Source organism: Geotrypetes seraphini, chromosome 4 (genome assembly GCF_902459505.1).
Source record: "Geotrypetes seraphini chromosome 4, aGeoSer1.1, whole genome shotgun sequence".
Taxonomy (NCBI): Eukaryota; Metazoa; Chordata; class Amphibia; order Gymnophiona; family Dermophiidae; genus Geotrypetes; species Geotrypetes seraphini.
The window spans coordinates 295,667,882-295,693,236 of record NC_047087.1 but is presented as its reverse complement, the minus strand read 5'-3'; the positions used below and the strand labels follow the sequence as shown (position 1 = coordinate 295,693,236).

Below are 25,355 nucleotides of genomic sequence, written 5' to 3'. Positions count from 1 at the left end.
TATGGTCTGATCAATCTTAGTTGCCTCAGGCTGCAGAAGGTTTTCTTCCATAATATAGAGATCTGCAGTTCACATGATGGAGTGGAGCCAAGTATAATTCCAAGTACTTTGGCTATTTTGTCTATGCTTAGTGACCAAATTCCTTTGCATTACATACCATCAAGTTTTTAGCTTCCACCATCTCTAATCATGGGCTACTCCAGGCACTCAATTTTTTTTTTCTTTCAAAATTCAATATACAGTACATGTTTATTAATCCATTACAACGAAAGGGCCAAAAGTCCATTGAACATGACAGAATATTTTTTGTTCACAGAAAAAAACCAAAGACAAGGCAATGCATAGCATATTAAGTACATATCTGTCCCGAAGCAACGACTCGTGTATGACTAATAAAGGGTTCACACTACAAATCAAAAGCAACATGTCCCTCTTCACTCAGGATACAAAGAATACTGTACCTATTGAAAAAAGTCAGGTTTTCAGACTAGGAACCACAGTCACTATTCCTACCACGAATACGAGATCCATCTCAGTCATAACCAGCCTACATCAAACTTAAGAAACCTGTAGAAGCCATAATTTTGCGGCTACTCTGCAACTTAAGATGACCCATTTAAACTGGGATCTAGTAAAGAACAAGGACCCTTTATCCAATGAAAAGTGAAAAGAAAGGGATAAAACTCGTACTGTAGAATAACCAGGATAAATTATAACCAGTAAACTGTAAATTAGCATTAGACCCTAAATATGTGTTTAGTTAGAAAAAATTTGTATCAGAAACCTGTACTGAAATTGTGGCTAATCTAGAGTAAATTGTAACCTGTTAACTATATACTATGGGCTAGATTCACTAACCTGACTTCCGAGTCCGATCCTAGCAGGCCCGACCAATTCACAACAGCCAAATATTGAAATGAGGGTGATCGGAGGAACGCCCCCCTCTGCCCGCACGGATCGTTAGTGTGCAATCCTGACGCATGCACAGACCATCTGCTTTCCCTGCAGATGGTCTGCGCATGTGTTTTGGGTCCGGTTTCTTTTTTCAGGCTCCGACTCTCCTGCTCTCCCCCGCTATCCCCGGTGGCAGCAGCCTCTTCACTTTTTCCGACACTGTCAGATGGTCATGCCATGCTCTCTGCCGCCTTTACAGCAATGCGAGCCCGCGGGTGTAAAGCAGGGCTGCACTGCAGCGTCAGTCCCGCTTTAAACCCACAGGCTTGCACTGCAGGGAAGGCGGCAGAGATCCAGGGCTTGGAACAGAGAGGACATGGGGAAGAAAGCAGGGCTGGAAGATCAGGACTGGACAGGTTTCCATTTTGTTGCTTGCAAGGAAAAAAAAAACCCAGACTGACAGCTAAGATCAGGCATGGCTGGAAGATTGGGGCAGAGTGCAGGGCGGCAATGGAGCAGGACAGTCGCAGAGGTGTGTGCGACTGGTCCCCAGCAATCACTTTTTCTCTTGATTAGCCAGCCCAATCGGTGTCCCAGATTTGTTTTGTGAATCAGGTCCCTGCCTACTTTGCATGCTGTTCCCCTCATTTGAATGTTCAGATCGGAAATGGATCCCAGGAGAGGTTAGTGAATTGGTCAGGGGGGAAATCGGGTCGCAAACCGATCACTACACCATCTGTTTGCTTTGTGAATCTAGCTCTGTATGTTAAACCTGCAACCCATTCTGGGCTCTTTGGAGACAATGGGATCGAAAGAAATAAATGCTAAGCCCCCTCACCCCCACCAAACACGGTTCTATTTGCCAACACGAAAAAGAGAGGCCCGAAGGCACACTGTGTATGGTAAAAGAAAGCATTGGAGGGGGAGGAATTCTTTCTACAGGTTTTCGCCTTTTCCTCTCTGACCTTTGCTCGCAGCAGGAGCTGGAGTGGCGGCGGCGGCAGAAGAAACGGCAGCGGCGGCAGCCCCGGCCCCCCCACCCGCTGCCACCCGGCTCAGCAGAATCGCCTCGGGGCCTTCCGACTCCCCACCGGGGCTCAGAGAGTCTTCGGTGCACTTGGAAAAGCCGGCCTCCCTGCGCAGGATCTCCTCGGACTCCTTCAGGTTATTCTTCCGCAGGAACTGCAGCACGGCCAGCAGCGTCTGACGGTCCTGGCACTCGGGCAGGGCCGGCTGGGGGGCGGGAGTCGTAGCAGCCGGGGGCGGCGGCGGCGGCTGAGAGTTGCAGCCGCCGTTCCCTGCGCTGCAGCCACCACCCCCGTTATTAGCATGGCCGCCGCTGTGGTTATTGGTGTTAGTGTTACTGACGTTACTGACGCTTTTTTCTTCTGCTGCTTCGTTTTCAAGATTTTCGCTCTCCACCTTGATTTCCACCTTCAGCTCCAAGTCTGGTGCACTCTCCGCTTCGTTCGCCTCCTCGGGCAGCGCCGCCATCTTTCGTCTTTGCGACAGCGGGGGACGCATGCGCAGAGACTATTTTACGACAGTGCTTTAACAATTACGGCAGCGGTTCCCGGAACCTCGGCTCTCTAGTTTTTGACGCCCATGAGTTACAAGCTTGGCGAATTCAGCAGTCGACAGGCTCGGGCGCAGGAGCCGCGCTCAATCAAATGGTTTCGATAAAGCAGAGCCATTAGCTCAGTCGAGCAGCCTTATTCTCTTTATCCAAGGAAGCTAGAAACCCCCCCCCCAGCATCTTTTGTGTTCAATACGTTTATTAATTTTTCAAAGATAAACAATTACAATAAAAGATATACAGAACAGTGTTAGCTATGACATCTCATAAGCATGTCCAACTGCAAGGATAAAGAATCAGGAAGTACCAAAAGAAATCAAGTACATAATCATAAGCGTATCATCAGGTACATATAAGTTGCATAGAAATACATCTTTATGCCCACAGCAACAAAATGACAGACATACACTGTCGCAAAAGCAAACGCGATGCCTCTAAAACACTACAATTCCCAGCAGGTCCATGCGGCCGGACGCGCAGGCGCGGTGCTTTTCTGTGGCCTGGCGCGCGCAGTTGACGGGTAGGGATGGAGGCTGACGCTGGCTCGGTGCGGTCGAGCTCCTTGGGCGAGGAAGAGGAGTTGGGGCTAGGGGTGGCCGGCCCCGCGAAGTTTGAGCTCGAGGGTAGCGGGTATCCGTCCGGCGAGGAAGAGGAGTTGGGGCTAGGGGTGGCCGGCCCCGCGAAGTTTGAGCTCGAGGGTAGCGGGTATCCGTCCAGCGAGAATGAGGAGGCGACTGGCTCGTCGGACGAGGAGAACGAGGTAACCCTGTGCCTGAATTTTGTTAGTGAATCAGTCCTTCCTACTTTGCATACCGTTTCCCTTCATGTGCATGCACAGATCGGAATCGGATCGGAGGATGATGGGCACAGAGGTTAGTGAATTGGGTCAGAAGAAAATCGGGTCGCAAACCGATCAGTTTGCTTAGTGAATCTAGCCCTTAATCCTGATGCCCTTCTCCTCCACCAGCTCTAGACTCTATTCCTTCCATCTTACTGTACACCTGGAATAGGCTTTCTGAGTCCATCTCTGTCCTTATTTAAATCCAGGCTACACATCTATCTTTTTGAGTCTGCTTTTAAATCCTCCTCTTTTTTCTTAACAAATGAAACGCTATAACTTATTTATCCTGTTCGTTTTGAGTATGTACTATTGAGCAGGAATGTACTTGGGCACTATGCACAAGTATGAGACTGTCTAGTAGTGCTACAGAAATTAGTAGCTTGAACCTCTTTCTAAATTTAATTTTCTGACCCCCCCCCCCCCCAATTTTGTTTCCCAATCTCTCCAACCCCCTGCAAGATCCATCCCCCAGTTCTATTCATCCTCTCAAACACCTTCCCTTGATACTTTTCTCTAAATGCCTGTAGCTATTTCTCACCATGGAGCACAATATAGAGGCATTATAATATTCTTGGTCTTGTTTACTATTCCTTTCCTAATAGTTTCTTGCATCCTGTTTGCTTTTTTGTTGCTGCCGCACATTGGACAGAAAGATTCAGCGTGTTATTTATGGTGATATCTAGATCTTCTTTTTTTTTTTTTTTTTAAGTGCTGCTAACCGCTAATGTGGCCCCTTCAATCTAGTAACTGTGATTTGGATTATTCTTCTAATACAGGGGTGTCCAATGTCGGTCCTCGAGGGCCGCAATCCAGTCGGGTTTTCAGGATTTCCCCAATGAATATGCATGAGATCTATTAGCATACAATGAAAGCAGTGCATGCAAATAGACCTCATGTATATTCATTGGGGAAATCCTGAAAATCCGACTGGACTGCGGCCCTCGAGGACCGACATTGGACACCCCTGTTCTAATAGATAGAGAAAGCCTTGCAATAGGGACAATACAGAAGAAAATACTGAGGTCAGTGGCAGTCAGTGATGACCTCATTGTGTACCCTTGCACACTCAATGCTTTAATGCGCCTCTAAGCATGTTCATTTCAAACATTGAAGACGCTGCTTTCAGGCGCCATTCCGGCAAGAATCTGTCACTTTTTTAAAGTGTCCCCTGAGGAAGGCATCTAGATACGCCAAAACTTGGATCCTTGTTGGGACTATGCTTTTTAAAGAATAAAGATATTATTTGGTTGGAAGGATATCTCCCTTCCCTTTTCTTCTGTTTGGATTATTCTTCCCAATGTGCATCACTTTGCATTTGTCTACATTAAATTTCATCTACCATTTGGATGTCCAGTTTCCTAAGGTCTTCCTGTAATTTTTCAGACTGCATGCATTTTAACAAATCTGATTAAATTTGCAGATGACACTAAATTAAGTAATCATCTCATTTGTTCAAATTTCCAGATCACTTATAAATATGTTAAATAGCATCGGTCCCAGTACAGATCCCTGTGGCACTTCATTATTCATCCTACTCTCTTTTTTTCCCCTCCACATAATTCTTCCCGACTGCACACCCCTTCTCTCATCCACCCAGATCTCTTACCTGCTGCCTCCATTCTGTTGGTCCATTGCAATGCCACCACCACCAGTCCAGTAGTGGCGGCTGAAGCCTCATCCCCCTGCTGACAGGGGCTGCTCAAATTCCTGTCAGCGGGGGGATGAGGCTTCAGCCGCCACTGCTGGACTGGTGGTGGTGATGGCATTGCTCTTGAACACCCTCTTGCTCCGTTTGCTGCTGCACTGCTGTTCTTTCTCGGATTGTTGTCTTACTCCCTCAATGTGTGTGTTCCTTCATGTGTAGCCAACCCCAAAAAATAGACATATGGGATAAGCCTCTGCAACAGACACTCTGGTTTCATAAAAACATGCTTAAAACTTAGAATTCTGCTAAACATAGCAAGTGGTGCAGGGTCATACTTTTTTGTTTGTTTGCTGTCTTAAGAAAACAGAATTTCTTCTCTGAGTGAGGGAACCCCCAACTTAGCTTCTAATTTAGCTAAAATACAAAATATATTAGCCCATCCTTGCACTATGAATGACACAGGATTAACATTTGTCCCTGTCCTCATTTGAAGAAGCCTCGAATACTTATGGTTTTATATTAAAATTATATTAAAGTATAAAAAAGAACAATATTCTGTACAACTATTTGTAAATCACAAATATAAAATAATAACAAGCAACAGAAATAACTCCCGCCATTCTTTACCCATCCAACCCCAACCTCGTATCCGACTTGTGCTGCCCTAAGAAATCCTAATCCACCCTCTTACAATGTCTAGGGCAGGGGTGTCAAAGTCCATCCTTGAGGGCTGCAATCCAGTCGGGTTTTCAGGATTTCCCCAATGAATATGCATGATATCTGTTAGCATACAATGAAAGCAGTGCATGCAAATAGATCTCATGCATATTCATTGGGGAAATCCTGACTGGATTGTGGCCCTCGAGAAGGGACCTTGACACCCCTGCCCTAGACATTTTAAGAGGGTAGATTAGGATTTCTTAGGGCAGCATAAGTCGAATACGAGGTTGGGGTCTAGGGGGACAAAACACACTCTGTATGCCCTAGCAGAGAAGAAATATGCCCTATGAATCACACTTAAGATTTTTTAATCTGTGGATGAATATGTCTCCCAACAATCTCAGGATTCAGTCTAGCTCTCCTGTCTTCTCCAGTTTTTCCTACAGTAGAAAATGTGCTGGTAGCAGGAATGCACAGGATTGCACATGCCAGTTTTAGCCAGCATTTTTGCTTGTTTTTTAAAAAAATAAAACATTATCTGCATCACTTGAACTTATATAACTGTCCAATTCATTAAAAATAGCCTTCAAAGGAAGCCCTATTCCATAAAAGTTGCTCAGAAAACAGCTCGCATCCATTTTCATTCTTTTAGAGAGGGCTCTTCGACAGATGTAATGTTGTTTTTTGGGGAATGTGGATTGTGGAGGATCCTGAGTTATTGATGGACTTGAGCTTTCCATGTCAATCTGGTTTTGTGACAGTCTTCTCAAAGATTCAGTTGCCTGTGTTTTTACATTATCTAGGAAGATTATTGGGATTGTCTTTCAGATGTGGGTGTAGAAGAGAACTAACACTGTGTAGTGGATGAATAGAAAAATAAGTGTCAATTAAGTATTGGAGATTCTTCTTGATGCCAGCAACAGTGAATGAATCTGTTGCAGTAACAGTAAGATGCTCATGCAGCTGGGCACGTGATGGAAGGATGTTGCTAATGGTAGGAGTCCAGTCAGCAGACAAGACAAAAATTATGTCGTTTAACATGCTTCATTTAAATCCAAAAACAACTTCTGTAGTTTATCATTGAGTTCAGTTGCCAGTTGTCTAAGATGTGTTAGGTTTTTACACTGATTCTAGCATTTTATAGTTGCTGTTCCATCCAGTTCAGTGGTCTCAAACTCGTGGCCTGGGAGCTACATGCGGCCTGCCGGGTACTATTTTGAGACCCTCGGTATGTTTTATCATAATCACAAAAGTAAAATAAAACAGTTTCTTGATCATATGTCTCTTTAGCTATAAATTTTGGTATTATTATTAAGACTTAGCCAAAAGGAAAGATTAATAAAAACTATAAAGAGTTTTACCTCATGCAAAATTGTCATTTCTTTAATAAGATGTTAACTATTTTTTGCTGAGGCCCTCCAAGTACCTAGAAATCCAAAATGTGGCCCTGCAAAGGGTTTGAGACTGCGGATCTAGTTGGAACAGCTTGTTTAAGGATAGTCTTAAGCTCTGTCCCTGTTCCTGCAGTTACCTGTGGGGTTCCTGTCCCCTTATCTATAGGGAATTCTGGGAGTGTGAGGTAAATTAATGATTCTGTTCCAAATACAGCTGTCTCCATCTAATAGATGGTGGAGAACCAATCGAAGAAGTCTAAAAAAGCATAACTTCAATGTAAACTTAGACATCCTTTTACTAAACTGTGGTAAGTGCTAGTGTGCACTTACTGCACATTAAAAAGATTTTCTACAGAACATACTAATCTAATATTTGTGAGTCGCACAAACCTAAAGACTTGAAGAAGGAAAAGGGTAGAATAGGCAGAGAGGAGGGGAGAAGGAGAAGAAAAACCTAACCATACTAAGCAAAAGAACAGGCGATCATGTACTAGTTTCCCATGGTAAAATGGCCTATTTCCACTTGCACACTGTAGCTAAAAATATTTTTTATTTCCTGGGAAGGGAGCATTTTAAGAATAGTCTTACTGGGTCAGACCAGTGGTCCATCAAGCCCAGTAGCCTGTTCTCACGGTGGCCAATCCAGTACCTGGCCAAAACCCAAGGAGTAGCAATATTCCATGCTACCGATCTAGGGAAAGCAGTGGCTTCTCCCATGTCTTTCTCAATAACAAACTATGAATTTTCCTCCAGGAACTTGTCCAAACCTTTCTTAAAACCAGTTACGCTATCTGCTCTTACCACATTCTCTGGCAACGCGTTCCAGAGCTTAGCTATTCTCTGAGTGAAAAAAAAATTTATAAGAATAGCCTAAACCACGACTGTGTCCTCGATTGAGAGGGAACGAAATTACAAATTTATACTGAGAGCCTTCTGTACGCCCAAGAGGGCACATGTGATTGGGATCAGTGCGGATCACTGTTGCCGGAAATGTGCTGGTCCTCTGGCTTCGTTTGGACATATGTTTTGGTCTTGCCCCATGATATCTTCCTTTTGGATACAGTTAGTGTCTTTGGTGGCACGACTTTGGCATTGCTCTTGGAGATTACACCCAAACTTCCTTTTCACGATGCAGATTCGATTTCATCCACCTAGACCAGGTTGTGCAGCATTCTTAAGGAAAACTGTATTGCTGGGACGGAAATGTATCTTGTTGCAATGGCTTTCACCACAACCTCCGACCGTCCCTCAATGGAGAGCATTAATATTACACCAAATGTTACTGGAACGACGTGAAGTGATGGACTTGTCAATTAAAGCTGGACGTTTATACACTCAGTGCTGGTACCCTTTTAGCTTGACTTTTACACCTTATGTTCAAAACCAACTTTGGGGTACTTAATTGACTTCTTTTTCCCCTTTTGCTTTATCTTTCTCGATTTGTTACCGCTGCTGCCAGGGTGAGGGGGAGGGGGGTTGGTTGGTTGGGTGGGTGGGGATTGGCTTTGTATGCTATTTGAAAATTGTGCCATGCTTTGTTCATTGCTATGTTTCTGCTTTAATAAAAATGATTTAAACACATAAGAATAGCCTAAGAACATTAGAGTGGGTATACTGGGTATGATGGCACTAAATTACCATATGACGTGCATGAGGCATTGCTGTATGCTTGTAATTGATTGCCATGGGGGTAGCATGGGAAACCTTACTGCCTTTAAAATAAGGGCTCATATGGTAAGTGGTTTTTTTTTTTTGTTGTTGTTGTTTAATGGCTGCACACTAGTGACAAAATGGGAAAGTAAGCCATTTTCTGGCCATAGCAAAAGTGGCCTTGGCATGTGGGAAAGAGCAATGTAAGGGTGTGCTAAGGCTACTTTTGCTGTGGCTTTGGTAAAAAGGACCCTTAGTAATTGAGAAATCCCTTGTGTCTTGGAAGGATCCAACAGTTTTTGAGCATTATTTTTAAAGGTGAAACCATCAACATCATCATCGCAAGTGGTCTTGGTTGGTGCTCATATTTTGTGTCTCTAATAATATACTCTTGTTGGTTTTTTCTTAATTTTGCAATTATTTTTTACAGCGCATGATTAATCTGTCAGAGCTGAATGCCTACATCTTATGTTCTATATGCAAAGGTTATTTAATAGATGCTACAACCATCACAGAATGCCTCCATACATGTAAGTATCGCTGTCTTTTTAATATAAGGGAAAATAATTTGAATAGAAGTGTTACAATAGCTCAACAGCCTCGACACCCTAGATTAAAATCTTGGTAATAAAGACAGTTCTGTTGCGGAGACACAGGATTCTGTACTGAAGCTGTTGTCCTCCTTTAGTCTTGAACTTTGCAGAAGGGTGTCACTCATATCTTTCAACTCCTCCCCTTCAACAGTGAATAGCTCCCTCTTCAGTTTTTCCTTTTGCAAGTGAGCTGAGAAGGTGTGTTCTGATCTGATCTGCTTCATTTTATTATTTTCAGGTATTTTTGTCCGTCTATTCCTTTTTTTCTGTTTGGCTTTGGAGCCCGGGAGGTCACCTTGAAGTCATACCACTAGGAAAAGGACAGGGATCCACGAGGGTATATGTATAATGAAGGTTAACCTGAGATGCAGTGATGTCAAAAAATATACGAACAGTTAAGAACTGTATATAAAATTTCAAGAGACGTGGTAGATGTGCCAGCATAATAGGCTGTTTGTATATTTTATGACATCACTGCATCTCAGGTTAACCTTCATTATACATAATTTCATAGTCTGTCTAAATAATTGAATCTCACTAGTCTCCTGAGGGAGGCATTTGCCGAAACTGGGATCCTAGTTGGGATTTCAACAGAAGAGTTTGATTCTTTATGTTGGACTGTTTTATGGACTAATAAATGTAACGATCTCTGGTTGGATTAAGACATCTCACTTGCCTGATTGGCCCAGGCTAGGCACCTGGGCCAATCAGGCCTTAGGATAGTGGGGATGGGCAGACCCGCTGTACCTAAGGCCTGATTGGTCTAGGCTTCTAGAGCCTGGGCCAATCAGGCCTTAGATTTAGCGGGGATGGGCCGGGAAGGGGTGAGCCCGTTTCATTTCCACGAGGCGGGCCTGTCGGCTGGACGGCAGCAAGACCCGTCCAGCCGACCAAAGGTTAGTTGGGGGAGGGAGATTAGTTGGGGCGGGGGGTCGTCGGGCTTTCCGACAGGAGGAGTTGGACATCCTCCTGTCGGCCATTACGAGTTTGGGGGGGAGGGGGGTTCGGGGTTCCGACAGGAGGAGTTGGGCATCCTCCTGTCGTCGATTATGAGTTTGGGGGGGAGGGGGGTTCGGGGTTCCGACAGGAGGAGTTGGGCATCCTGTCGGTGATTACCAGTTTGGGGGAGGGGGAGTTTGGGGTTCCGACAGGAGGAGTTGGGCATCCTCCTGCCGGTGATGGGACAGGCGGCCGCTATACTTATTGCAGCAGGGAGATCCCTTGCTGCGATCAGTATAGCGGCCGCGTCTACTTACAATGTAGACCAGCATTTTGCTGGCCTACATTTTAAGCGTGTCTTCCTCTACTAGGGAGATGCGTAGGGCCGCCTAGGTTCGCCTAAGGCCCGCTTAAGGCCTTTAGGCGAGCTTAGGCGTCTTGCGGGCCTCCCTAGGCTCCCGGAGGCGCCTTCAATATAGGCGGCCTGCCTGGGGAGCATTTTTTTTTTAAACGTGTATCCCGATTGGCTGATTAGACAGCTGTAGGACGCCTATAGCTGCCTAAAATCGGGACGCACTTTGGAGAATCAGGGCCTATCTGTCTATCATTAGTTTACCTCTTTTTATTGCTATTAAGATGCCTTCTGATTTTAATTACTGTATTTTACATTCAGTAGCTCTAATTACACCGAAGAATATACAGTAATAGCTTGTGCACTTCAAATTGAACTTATCTACTGTTTGGTGTTTTGTTTTTTAGTCTGCAAGAGCTGCATAGTGAGACATTTTTACTACAGTAACAGATGCCCTAAATGCAACATCATTGTACATCAGACTCAGCCACTTTATAATATCAGGTAATTTCTCTTTAGCAAGCTGGAGGTAGATACAAAAGTAAACTAAATATTATTTTAGTGCTTAAAAACTCTCAACTTGTTTTGTTCCGGCTACTGTTTAGCCTGTCCTGGGATTCTAATAACAGTATTTATTTCTTACTTCTGAGAGAATTCTGTGCAAGAAAAATATTTAGTAAAATTTTTCACGTTTTAATTGTCAGAACTGAGCAAATCTTGCTATCCCTTACACTCCCATCTGTTTCCTCTATGCAATAAATGATCACCAGCTTGTCCTACTGAGCCCCAAATTGGCACAACTTGATTCCAGCAGGCAGTATGCTTTCTATTTTGATGTCCCATTCTATTGGAATTCTCCTCCAACTTATATTCGAGGTGAAATGTCCTTCAAAAATTTCAAAATTCCACTAAATCTTGGCTTTTTAATTCTGCCTATAAAATAAATCCTTAATCTACTTAAGCTTGCCCAGTCTAAACTGCCACTGTTTTTCCTACCCTCTCTCTATCCTTTCCACCTTACCCTTCTGGAACTGTGTTTTTATTCTTCTCTGGTTTGTTTGGAATGAATGCATACTGTCCTATCATTATTGTAGTATTTGTTTTTAGTCTGTACACTGCTTAGATCTGTGCGGTATACAAGTTTTAATAAACTATAAGGCATTCAGAAGACAAAAAGTCCAGTGGTGTTTTGATACAAAAGATTTTCCTGTGCAAACAGCATATGATTCCTTACAGATGGGTTAAGCATCTTAACTCGTGAGTTGCTTGCAGAAGCCATCAGTCAATTTATTCTTTCCACCCTCTTGTCTCTCTGGGCAGCACCTCTTCTCCTCTTAACTTCTGCAAGAGAGTTGAGAATATGTCTTTTCATCTGCTCTGCACTAGATTTTTTTTTAAATTTAATTCAATATTTTTCCGAGGCTTCCCTGTAGTAAGAGGTTCTCAGTACACCTGGGAGAAGGGCCAGGTGTTTGGGTCTGTAGCCAGAAGAGCCACGTTTTTAAAAAGAGCACCTGCCTGACAAGCTTTCATTAACGCTTGGGGCTAGTTGCTCACTCCTACGGAGTCAGATGCTGGAGCGTAGGCTGCCTTGAACTTGCGATTGGTCAGGAGACTTGGCAGAGGTCTGCCGAATCCCCCCCCCCCCAAAAAAAAAAAAAAAAAGAATCTTGTGGGAGCTTGAGAGGTCAAGGGATTCAGGTTTTTGGAACCTGAATAAAAGGCAGTCTGAAGATGCAAGTCGCTGGAGCCTCCTTTGCTTGTCTGAGGCAGAAATTCTTTATCCTTTTCCAGCTGCAGTGAGAAGCTGATGCAGGCACAGCACATGATAGGTCTGTGAGTACAGCTCATTACTGTCTATGGGGAAATTGGGGTGGGCCTGAATTCGGCAAAATTGAGGGTGTCCCAAGGGTCCCCCCACCTCTAAAATCCTATTTTCAGTCATTTTGAACTTTTGGCTTTGTTCCTATAGGCCTTTTTGGCACTAAAATGCTACTGTGGCAGCTATCTTTGATTTCCCAGTTTTATTTCAAAAGCCTCTTTCTGCCTCAAGATTGCATCGATTTTGGTAAAAATTAATTATTATGGTCTCCTCAGGTGGTTTAGATTCCATATCATGCCAGATTTGAGCTGGATGTTCAGATGAGGTGCATCCTTGTCCCACGGGGCATACCGGGGGAACGGGGGGAACCACGGGCTTAGTCCCATCTGGTCACTTCATGGGTCAGAATGTAGAGAATAACCCGGTGACAAAATTTATCACTGTTCCCATCCCCGCAGATAACCACGGGAAACCATCTCCATGTCATTCTTTAAGGAGAGAGGGAAGAATCAGAGTATGAATGGGCAAGCCACTGACACTCAAGTCTTGCATTGAAGAATGCTGGTGTAGAAGGTCTGAGGTTGAGATAGACACTAAAGAATGACATGGGATGGTTTCCAACAGTTATCTGCAGGGACGGGAACAATGATGAATTTTGTCACCATGTCATTCTCTAGCAGGAGGTGCAGAAAGCTCAAGAGCTGGGTCGGAAAGCCGTGTTAGAGCCTCTTAAATGTGATTTGGTGTAGTCAGCAAAGTGCTTTTGTACAGATGCCCCTGACCTTGAGAGGAGACGTGGTAGACCGTTGAGAGATCCCAAGTCAGGTCTTTGACTCTGATTCAGAGGAGTTTACCTCCATAAAGCGAGGAAAGTGAGGTCTCGCTGCAACCAATAGAACTGTAGGAACTGGAGGCCCAATCAGAAAAGTACTGGGATTATATGGGGTCGGATGCATTTCCATTTCTTTTCCACCATGCATCCTATGAGGATGCTGATTCTCAGTTTGGGGTTGGCAACTGGGGTCGGTGACAGCCCTAGATCAGGGATAGGATTTGACGCTGAGCAGGCTATTCAAGCCAATAGATTTAACTCAGGTAATTAGTTTCTCTGTGGAAGCTGGATTTAGAGTTCCTGCAGGTTTCGACTGCCCAGCTCTCGCTGTAAAGCAGTACCAACTCACAGTCCACGTGCTTCCCTTCACACCCAGAGATTACCAGGATGATGATGCAGCATTGGGAGACGTTTGAGGGTTCTCTGACGGGGGCTAGGGCAGTAATGAAATTGTATCCCAAGGCTTCTGATTTCCAACAGTTATTTACTCCACCTATGGTGGATTCTCTGATGGCTCAAGTTACTAAAATAACTTTTTTGTTTAACAAAGATGGAGTAGTCCTGAAGGATTCTCAGGATTGCAGGGTGGACTTAGGGCTAGATTCACGAACCTGCTTGATCGGGACCAACCCATGCCCGATCCGGGCAGGTCAGATGGATTCTTCAAAGCCTAATATGCAAATGGGGGAAATCGGAGAACGCCCCCATCTGCCAGCACAGATCGCTGGTGTGCGATCTCGATGCATGTGCTGACCATCTGTAGATGGTCTGCACATGCATCTAGACCCTTCTGAGCCACAACTTTTTTTTTTTTTAAACTTTTTAGCCCAGCGAGCCTATGGTTTTAACCCACTTAAACCCGCGGGTTAAACCATGGGCTCGCAATGCGGGGAAGGGCTGGAGAAAACTGGGGACGAGCAGGGCAGCGATTCGGGGCAAGCAGGCAGGAGAGATTGGAGCAGAGCAGCGATTCGAGGCAGCAGAGAGCAGGGCTTCTATGGAGCTGGAGAGTTAGAAAGACGTTTTCGACTGGTCCCCAGCAGTCGCTTCTTGGGTTAATCAGCCAGCCCAGTCGATTTAAAAAATTTCTTTGGTGAATCGCGTCCCTGTCTACTTTGCATGCGTTTCTCCTCATTTGCATGCACGGTTTCGAAGCGGATCGCAGGAGAGGTTAGTGAATCAGTCCGGAGGGAAATCTGGTCGCAAAGGGGTCGCAAACCATTCGGTACACGATCGATTTGCTTTGTGAATCTAGCCCAAAGTCCTCAAACAGCAGTTTGAGGCATTGAGCCTTAAAGCTGCAACCACAGCTGTGCTGTTGGAATCGGAAGCAATTTTTGGGCTGTGGAGTCGGAGTTGGTGAAAATGTACCACACTCCAACTCCTAATAGAGTTAAATTGTATGTTATGCCAATATTATGACGCTTAAATTTCTTCACAGATAATAATTTAATTCATTTGTTTCAAGATATTTTATCTTCTAAAAGTAAATTTTGATATCCAGTTCTTTGATGATTATAAAATTTAATATACTTTATGATATCTATATTAGTGAAAGTGGCACCTAAAGAATGACTCAGGGACAAAGTTTGTCCCCTTCCCCACAAACACTTATATAGATACCATAAATAAAGGAGTCTGAGTCGAAGTGAAGATACCATAAATAAAGGAGACGGAAAGTTGTGTGTACTGACTCCACAGCCCTGCTATATGGTGCGGGCCTGCCATGAGTTGCTTTGCCAGAATCTGGCCATGGAGGGGCAGGGTGCCATCTTGTGGTACTGACTGGGATGGACTATGTAGCAGATGCTATTTATGACATGCTCAGGTCATGAGTAAAGTGTTGGCGTATTCAATCTCCACCTGCAGAATGTACTGGATCAGCAGTGGGTGGGAGATTCGCCGTCTAAGGCCACAGTGAGTAAGCTCCCTTTTAAGAAGCAAATGCTTTTTGGGAACGGACTTGATGACCAGTGTAATGGGTTGTCATCCTAAGTCCATGCCGGACAGTAAACCATGAAGTATTAAAAGTTCCAGTCTTGGTTCCTTTCACAACTACAAAAACCACGCTATGGGTCTGCAGGCTCCTTGTCCCAAAGATCCTTCCAAGGCTTTAGACAGTAGTTAGAAAAGCCTCCACATCCGGCTCTCGCTCCTCCACAAATTCTAAGATGTACCAATAATGCCAGTTCGCATAGGAGGGAGACTCGAAGTTCTGGGAGACTTGGGCACAGATTTCATCAGACCAATGGGTACTGAACATCATTCGAGAGGATTACAAACTCAAATTCTGTCATCTCCACCGGGACATCTTTGTGGATTTTCTGGAAGGAAGACCAGATAAAGAAGCCAAGATCAGAGCGACTATGCAAAGGCTATTACAAATTGGAGCCAGTGCCAGACTCAGGCTCAGTCAGATACTCGATATACTTTATCGGCCCAAGAAAGATTCAGAAGATTGGAGACCAATCCTGGATCTCAAGTCAGTCAATGCAGCGTTGAAGGTTCCCAGGTTCCGGATGGAAACGGTGAGATCGGTCATCGTCTCGGTAGCTCCAGGCAAATTTTTGGCCTCGCTGGATTTGATGGAGGCTTACCTACATATATACATTTTCCCAGATCACAGGAGATTTCGTGAATTCCATATGCCATTTTCAGGTGTCGGCTTTACCAAAGCAATGGTGGTGGCAGCAGCGCATCTGTGCAAAACAGGCATCCAAGTTCATTTGGGGAGAATGTGATGCAGTGGTTAAAGCTGCAGCCTCGGCACCCTGTGGTTATAGGTTCAAATCCATGCTGTTGCTTGTGACCCTGGCAAAGTCACTTAATCCCCCCATTGCTCCAGGTACATTAGATAGATTGTGAGCCTAGCAAGACAGACAGGGAAAAAATGCTTGAGTACTTGAATAAATTCATGTAAAACCGTTCTGAGCTCCCCTGGGAGAACAGTATAAAAAATTGAATAAATAAATAAAATAGATAAAGATTGGCTGATCAGAGTGCCGTTCGTGATGGAATTTCACTGGGAGTTCAACTCCTGCAAGATCTGGGGTGGATTATCTTATCTTAGTAATGTTAAAATATTTGCTGTAGTGATATCTTAAACCCTACGGGGACCCGTTTCACCGTATTCGGCTTCTTCAGGGATCAAAATTCTATAAAGCAAACATAAAGAATATAACAATTATAAAAATGCTAGAAAATACTAAAAACATCTTCAAACGATTAAAATGAAGGACTTACTGTACAAAAATTTAAGATACTGTGATAATATGAAGACAGAGTGCGTATTACTTACTATGCAACGTTTGAAGATGTTTTTAGTATTTTCTAGCATTTTTATAATTGTTATATTCTACGTGGGTGTAGTCTACAGACCTCCGACTCAATCGCAGCAAATTGATAAGGATCTGATTGTGGATATCCAAAAGTTTGGAAGGAAAGAGGAGGTTCTGCTGTTGGGAGATTTCAACCTGCCGGATGCGGACTGGAATGTTCCGTCTGCGGAATCGGAAAGAAGTAGGGAGATTGTGGATGCCTTTCAAGAGGCTCTGCTCAGACAAATGGTGACGGAACCCACAAGGGAAAAAGCGATATTGGATCTGGTCCTCACAAATGGAGAGAGTATCTCTAATGTTCGAGTGGGTGCTCACCTGGGTAGTAGCGATCATCAAACGGTTTGGTTTGATATAACGGCTAAAGTGGAGAGCGGCCGCACGATACTTAAAGTCCTAGATTTCAAACGTACGGACTTTAATGCAATGGGAAAGTACCTGAAGAAAGAGCTGTTAGGATGGGAGGACATAAGAGAAGTGGAAAGACAGTGGTCTAAGCTGAAAGGAGCGATAAAAATGGCTACGGACCTTTATGTGAAGAAAATCAATAAAAACAAGAGAAAAAGGAAGCCGATATGGTTCTCCAACCTAGTGGCTGAGAAAATAAAGGCGAAAGAGTTGGCGTTCATGAAATATAAAAAAACCCAAGAAGAGGAGAGCAGAAAGGACTACAGGGTGAAATTGAAAGAAGCCAAGAGAGAAATACGTTTGGCAAAAGCACAGGCGGAAGAACAAATGGCTAAAAATGTAAAAAAGGGAGATAAAAATTTTTTCAGATATATTAGTGAAAGGAGGAAGATAAAAAATGGAATTGCTAGGCTAAAAGATGCTGGGAACAAATATGTGGAGAGTGATGAGGAGAAAGCAAATGTGCTAAACAAATACTTCTGTTCTGTGTTCACAGAAGAAAATCCTGGAGAAGGACCGAGATTGTCCGTCAAAGTTACACGAGAAAATGGAGTAGATTCTGCGCCGTTCACGGAGGAGGGTGTTTATGAGCAACTTGAAAAACTGAAGGTGGACAAAGCGATGGGACCAGACGGGATCCATCCCAGGATACTAAGGGAACTCAGAGAGGTTCTGGCGAGTCCTATTAAAGACTTGTTCAACAAATCTCTGGAGACGGGAGTGATTCCTGGGGATTGGAGGAGAGCGGATGTGGTCCCTATTCATAAAAGTGGTCACAAGGATGAAGCAGGAAACTACAGGCCGGTGAGCCTCACTTCAGTTGTTGGAAAAATAATGGAAGTGTTGCTGAAAGAAAGGATAGTATATTTTCTTGAATCTAATGGGTTACAGGATCCGAGGCAACATGGCTTTACAAAAGGTAAATCGTGCCAAACGAACCTGATTGAATTTTTTGATTGGGTGACCAGAGAGCTGGATCGAGGACATATGCTAGATGTAATTTACTTGGATTTCAGCAAAGCCTTTGATACAGTTCCTCATAGGAGGCTGTTGAACAAACTTGAAGGGCTGAAGTTAGGACCCAAAGTGGTGAACTGGGTCAGAAACTGGCTGACGGACAGACGCCAGAGGGTGGTGGTTAATGGAAGTCGCTCGAAGGAAGGAAAGGTGACTAGTGGAGTCCCTCAGGGTTCGGTGCTGGGGCCAATTCTGTTCAATATGTATGTAAGTGACATTGCTGAAGGGTTAGAAGGAAAAGTGTGCCTTTTTGCAGATGATACCAAAATTTGTAACAGAGTAGACACCGTAGAGGGAGTGGAAAATATGAAAAAGGATCTGCAAAAGTTAGAGGAATGGTCTAATGCCTGGCAACTAAAATTCAATGCAAAGAAATGCAGAGTAATGCATTTGGGGATTAATAATAGGAAGGAACCGTATATGCTGGGAGGAGAGAAGCTGATATGCACGGACGGGGAGAGGGACCTTGGGGTGATAGTGTCCGAAGATCTAAAGGCGAAAAAACAGTGTGACAAGGCAGTGGCTGCTGCCAGAAGGATTCTGGGCTGTATAAAGAGAGGCGTAGTCAGTAGAAGGAAGAAGGTGTTGATGCCCCTGTACAGGTCATTGGTGAGGCCCCACTTGGAGTATTGTGTTCAGTTTTGGAGACCGTATCTGGCGAAAGACGTAAGAAGACTTGAGGCGGTCCAGAGGAGGGCGACGAAAATGATAGGAGGCTTGCGCCAGAAGACGTATGAGGAGAGACTGGAAGCCCTGAATATGTATACCCTAGAGGAAAGGAGAGACAGGGGAGATATGATTCAGACATTCAAATACTTAAAGGGTATTAACGTAGAACAAAATCTTTTCCAGAGAAAGGAAAATGGTAAAACCAGAGGACATAATTTGAGGTTGAGGGTGGTAGATTCAGGGGCAATGTTAGGAAATTCTACTTTACGGAGAGGGTGGTGGATGCCTGGAATGCGCTCCCGAGAGAGGTGGTGGAGAGTAAAACTGTGACTGAGTTCAAAGAAGCGTGGGATGAACACAGAAGATTTAGAATCAGAAAATAATATTAAAGATTGAACTAGGCCAGTTACTGGGCAGACTTGTACGGTCTGTGTCTGTGCATGGCCGTTTGGAGGAGGATGGGCAGGGGAGGGCTTCAATGGCTGGGAGGGTGTAGATGGGCTGGAGTAAGTCTTAACAGAGATTTCGGCAGTTGGAACCCAAGCACAGTACCGGGAAAAGCTTTGGATTCTCGCCCAGAAATAGCTAAGAAGAAAAAAAAAAAAATTTAAATTGAATCAGGTTGGGCAGACTGGATGGACCATTCGGGTCTTTATCTGCCGTCATCTACTATGTTACTATGTTACTATGTTTGCTTTATAGAATTTTGACCCCTGAAGAAGCCGAATACGGTGAAACGGGTCCCCGTAGGGTTTAAGATATCACTACATATTTTCAACATTACTAAGATAAGTGTGTGTTTGAATGTCACATTTTTGATAACTTATTTGAAGCACTTTAGAGCACTCTTAGAGTTTCCTACTGTCCTCAGTGATTGATACCTACACCTGCAATTTTGGTTCAAGAAATCTTTGATGATTCACCAAGCAGGTATCTGAGAGTACAGTATGGTTACATCTTCTTGAGTCTTACAAGTCTGTATTGATTTGATCTTTGGATAACATAGACTTGTTTCATTGTGAATTTGATTAAGTTGCTTATTGAATGTATTCAGCTAAATGAAATGTTTTATCCTTATGTATATTTCTCTTATTTTCTTATTGCCAGGTTGGATAGACAGTTACAAGACATAGTATACAAATTAGTTATCAACTTGGAAGACAGTAAGTTATTGTTTATTATCCAATTGTAGGGGAATATTTAAAACAAGAGAGAATGAACCACCACCATTTAAAGGTTACCTTCTGTGTTGTTAGGCAGAAGTCTGATTGATATATACCGTATTTTTCGCTCCATAAGACGCACTTTTTTCTACCCAAAAGTGGGTGGAAATCTCGGTGCGTCTTATGAAGCAAAGGTACAAATCTTGTTACCCTCCCCCCCTCGTACCATTGTAACCCCCCCCTTGCCGACACACCACCTTTTTAAACCCACCCACCCGCTGCCACTGCACCACCTTTTTTTTAACACACACACATACACCCCCGTCCGTCTGTCATCGCCATTCCCCCTTTTTTACCTGGTGGTCCAGTGCCATCATTTTATTTCCCGGCCAGCGGCAAAACAGATAAGCAGCGCGGACATCAGGAGCAAGCTTTACGCTCTCTCGCTCTGCCCCGCGCTGCTTTCCGAATGTCTGCCATAGGTTCTCGCACCCTAAATTTAGAGGAGGAAAACAAGAAAAAAGACATTCTGAACCAAATTTTCCCTGCCAGGCTCTGCACCCAACCCCACATTCCTTACTGAGCTCTGCACCCTGTCCCCCCTCTGGCAGTCTAGTGGTAGGCTGGGACAGTGCACAGAGCAGGCAGGTAGGGACAGAGCAGGCAGGCCTCCCCCCTCCCAGGGAAGCAAGCAGGCAGGCCTCCCCATTCCCAGGCAGCCCCCCCTCCCAGGCAGGATGGTCTCCCCTCTCCCAGGCAGCCCCCCCAGGTAGGCAGGCCTCTCCCCCTCCCAGACAGCCCCCCCTAGGCAGGCAGGCAGTCCTCTACCCTCCCAGGCTGGCTGGCCCAGCTCCCTCCTTATTTTTAATTCAGCATGGCAGGGCCCTCCCCCCCTTTATCTTTTTTTCCATTCTGGCGCCCTCCCTTGCTGGACATGGCTGCCTGCCTATTCTCCGCAGCAGAGTGGCGCACAGGGCTGCCTGCTTGGTCCCGTGCCGCTTGAAGCGACATGAGATCGGGCAGGCAGCCCTGTGCGCCGCTCTGCTGCAGTGGAAAAGAAGAGGAATCGAGCCACGTCAGCCGTCACTGCTTGCAGGGAACAGGTAGGCAGCCGCGTCTAGTGAAGGAGGGCACCAGAATGAAGAAAAAGGTGTGGGGGGGTGGGGTTGGGGTTGGGTATTGGGTATTCGCTCCATAAGACACACCCTTATTTCCACCCCCTTTTTGGGTGTGGAAAAAGTGTGTCTTATGGAGCGAAAAATACAGTAGTTCTTCCTATTTTTTTCAAGGTGTTCTCCTCTTAGATCCAGCTTCTGCAGCATGGAAACTTTGATAAACTGAAACATAACAGGGAATTGCTTCTTCCTGATTGCCTCTCTCCTTTTCTGTACTAGTCAGAAAGATATAGAGCTAACACAAATACTCATGTGCATACAGATAGATAGTGAAATAATTCTATGATATATGCTCTGCCTGCTTTTTTCATCAAAAAGTAAACTGACCTCACTTAAAACCTGTCTATGGAGATTCATCAAAAATTTGGAAGTTGCTCAGAGACGTGAAACTCTTCAGGGAAGGTATATACCTCCCCAGTATGGGTACAGAGTTTACCTTCCAGTCATTGCAGCTTTTTTTTTTTTTTTAATTCTTTATTCATTTTAAAAATCTTTCATCAAGTGTACAATATTTATAATCAACACAATGAAACAAGGCACTTGCATATCTTACATTATAATCTAAACATATAAATGTAACCCTCCCTCAAAACCCTTCATTCATGTAACGAAACCTATCTTTGTATCCCTCCCCCCTCCTATTATTATATGATGTCTGACTAATAGGAAAATGACATTTAATCATGACAAAAAAACGCTAATGGCTCCCATATTTTAATAAAATTATTATAATTTCCATTTTGTGTCGCTATTGATCTTTCCATTCTATATATGTGACATACTGAATTCCACCAAAAATTAAAATTAAACCTACTATGATCTTTCCAGTTATTAGTAATATGTTGGATGGCAACTCCAGTCATGATCATTAAAAGTTTATTATTACTTGATGTTATCTGACTCTTTTTTCTCATACACATTCCAAATATCACAGTATCATAAGATAACGCTACATGGTTTTCCAATAAACAATTTATTTGATCCCAGATTGAGTTCCAAAAGGCTAAGATATGGGGACAGAAGAATAAAAGATGGTCCAAAGTTCCTGCCTCCGACTTACAATGCCAGCATCTATTGGACAAAGTACTATTTAACTTTTGTAATCTAACTGGGGTCCAAAAAGCTTTTTCAATAATGATCACGCTCCAAGCCAGGGAAATTTAAAGAATATATCACAGTCTTTTAAAACTACTTCAAAAATGATGGCATTCTTTGTTTGTATGTTTCATGAAAGCAAACATCACTTGAAATAGGTGACTTAAAATGAGAAGAAGCTGCGGCGTCCTTCTGGCAGTTGAAACCTCCCATATTAGTAGCTGTTTCCAGCAGTGGTATGTACTTCACAGCGTTTCTCTCTCATAGTACAACCTTATAAGTTTATTTGAGTATTTTGTCGTAGAGTGAGCAGTGAAATCTTTACTCACACTCGACTTTGTTACATTTATTTTGTTTTTTAGGTGTGTTTACATCACCAATTCAAAATAGTTTTTTAAAGCTTTAAAGGACTCTCAGTACTTTTACAATTGGGTCTCCTGAAGAAGAAAAACAAAACGGGGCCACGTTGGGACCCCAAACTTTTCAGAAAGCTAAGTAATAGCATTATAAGTCACCTATTTCATGAAACATACAAACAAAGAATGCCATCATTTTTGAAGTAGTTTTAAAAGACTGTGATATATTCTTTAAATTTCCCTGGCTTGGAGCGTGATCATTATTGAAAAAGCTGCAATGACTGGAAGGTAAACTCTGTACCCATACTGGGGAGGTATATACCTTCCCTGAAGAGTTTCACGTCTCTGAGCAACTTCCAAATTTTTGATCAATCTCCATAGACAGGTTTAAAGTGAGGTCAGTTTACTTTTTGATACAAGCACTTTCTGACTTCCTTCTGTTTTCAATCGGAAGTTTCCCTGCAATTTCTTAAGGAAATTTGCTTTTTTCATCAAGCATTCTCCTATTGCTTTCACATCCCTTATCCCTGCTTGGTTAGCTCTTAGTGATTCTGGTATCTATTTGATATTTTTTTTGTTTGGAGGAGTGTGGCGTAGTGATTAGAGCTACAACCTCAGCATTCTTCACTACTCCTTGTGACCCTGAGCAAGAAATCTAATACTCTTCTGCCCCAGGTACATTAGATTGTGGGACAGATAGGGAAAATGCTTAAATTAGCTGTATGTAAACTGCTTTGGATGTGGTTGTAAAACTGCAAAAAGGTGGTATACAAGCCCCAATCCCTTTCCCTATTGATTCATGGATTATGTTCCTCAGCCAGCAGATGGAGATAGACATATATGAGCTGTGAGCTCTAGGTTACAAAAGGACCTATGCAGCTCCAGCAACCCAGTACTCAGTCTCCAGCAGATGATGATGAACATCTCATGGAACACAGAGCTAATCGGGGGTAAGAGCTCCTGGGCCCAAATAGAAAACTGGTCAACCAGAGGGAGCAATAGGAGAGATCTGGACTGAGTTGAAGGAGGCTGCATTAGACTGTTCCTTTCCTTATTGTATCCTTCTTTCTCTCACTTTCTTAATTTTGATCTTTAAAGGTTTTGGGGGGAAAAAGGTACTTTCATATTGTCCTTACACTAATCCAGAACTTGTGGGTTAGGTATGTTCATCGACCAGCAGGTGGAGATAGAGAGCACAAAAATAGCAGAAACATATAACCCAGCCAGGAATCTCAGCCCTTCAGTATTTTTTATCTCCAGCAGGTGGAAGGCCATAGCTTCAATTCTTCAAACCTGAATTCTGGTTAGACTGCTTCTGGTCCAGTTGAGCAGCTTCAGCCTCATTTTGGTCCAGGTGGTCATCACTGCTGCTTTGTGGATTTGTTTTTTATTGCTGCTAGGTAGTTTAATGATGATTTCCGTTTTAGCTAATAAAGTAGTTTGATGACCTATACAATAGTTTTGATTTGTGGTGGACTAGTAATCTAGTAGTATATGTTATTTTTAAAAAAACTAGAATGTCTTTTGCAGGTCTACAACCTTTTAATTCACACATTCCTTTATGTAGGAGAGAAAAAGAAGATGTATGATTTCTATAAAGAACGTGGCCTAGAAGTTCCTAAGCCTGGTGAGTAAATCCTGTTTGTTTCTAGAGAATTTTAACATGCTCCAAGAAAGATCAGGCAGGAGGAACAACAACAGATAAGCGCAGTATATGAAAATTTAGTTTGGATGTCCATTACTCTACTACTACTTATTAACTAATCATTTCTATGGCATTATTGGATGTACACAAGATAATAAGATGGTCCTTGTCTTTTAGAGCTTAAAGTTGAGGATCAGACAAAACAAGTTGTTTAAGGAAATTTTATTGCAATAGCCATGGTTAAAATTGTTCCCAGATGCATATGTTTACATCTGATTCTACTGTATTCCACTTGTTTCTCTGGTTGACCTCAATACTAATAAAAATGATTTTTTTTAAAAAAAGGATGCTAGGTTAAAGGCTAATTATAGAACAGTAGAAAATGGGGGAGGGGAGAGTCCTTTATGCGCTGCAAACTAGTCTTTAAATACCATGTAAATATCTTCACTTTTTTACAAAGGTCCTTGCACATTTTCTAATAATCTGTAGATAATAAAACAGTCAGGCAATTGTGAGAGTCAAAGGAATGCCAGGAGCACAGGAGAAAAATTAGAAAAAGGTCCTACCTGGAGTATTGTATAATTTCAGAGGCCATACCTTGAAGGAATAAAGACACGAGGGGGTCCGAAGAAGGGCTACCAAATAATGCAAGGTTTGCACCAAAAGTCTTAAAAGATGAGTGTTAAGATTGTAAATAAGTAATAGCTTAGAAAAGGGTGAAGATAAGATATGATAGAGACATTCATGTACCTTAAACACTTAGATGATTCCCAAAATGCAAATCTTGAATAAAAAAGGAGCTGTAGAACAAGGGAGTCATAATTATGTTCAAACAAATAGACTCAGATTTAACACTAGACAACAATTTTTGACAGAATGGTAAATCACATTCTTGCAAGCTGCATTGTTACTTTTTGTTTTGTTTTGTTTTATTGTACTATATAAATCTTCGAAATAAACGCATGAAATTGTCTTCCCGTGGTAGCTATGGAGAACAAATGGTATACTTATTTGACTTAAAAACTGGGGGCACAGCAGATATAAATATCCCAAATATAAGTTTGTAGCTGAGCCAGTTCTTGAGCACCAGTTTTGTTCTCTTTTACACGACCTTTCAGCATATAATGGACAAGCCCTGTCCTAACATCACATGCTGAATACTTGCTCTTCTCACATAGCAGCTCCACAGCCTGTCGCTGCAAGCAAAAGTAAATCCAAGAAAGTACTCGGTGCTGTGTTCCGGATTCCACCAGAGCTTGATATTTCACTGTTGCTGGAGTTTATTGGGTAAGTA

The 25,355-nt window shown here is 43.3% G+C and overlaps 2 protein-coding genes across 3 annotated transcripts in view; one reads left to right on the top strand and one right to left on the bottom strand.

Annotated features, from left to right (window-relative positions):
- The window catches only part of TAF5 (TATA-box binding protein associated factor 5), an 82,459-nt gene extending 79,992 nt beyond the window's left edge, over window positions 1-2,467 (bottom strand). Inside the window, exon 1 of the mRNA XM_033941738.1 lies at window positions 1,860-2,467. Within this exon, the coding sequence (XP_033797629.1) occupies window positions 1,860-2,418 (559 nt within the window). The 5' untranslated portion in view covers window positions 2,419-2,467. The remainder of the gene's footprint in view (window positions 1-1,859) is intronic.
- A 456-nt stretch (window positions 2,468-2,923) lies between these two features.
- Window positions 2,924-25,355, top strand: part of PCGF6 (polycomb group ring finger 6) — a 94,525-nt gene continuing 72,093 nt past the window's right edge. Inside the window, exons 1-6 of one of the 2 annotated variants that reach the window (XM_033941740.1) lie at window positions 2,924-3,230; window positions 9,091-9,190; window positions 10,952-11,048; window positions 19,735-19,790; window positions 23,984-24,043; window positions 25,243-25,348. In XM_033941740.1, the coding sequence (XP_033797631.1) occupies window positions 2,997-3,230; window positions 9,091-9,190; window positions 10,952-11,048; window positions 19,735-19,790; window positions 23,984-24,043; window positions 25,243-25,348 (653 nt within the window). In that variant the 5' untranslated portion in view covers window positions 2,924-2,996. Of the gene's footprint in view, window positions 3,231-9,090; window positions 9,191-10,951; window positions 11,049-19,734; window positions 19,791-23,983; window positions 24,044-25,239; window positions 25,349-25,355 lie in introns of both variants that reach the window. The other variant, XM_033941739.1, reaches the window with a different exon arrangement.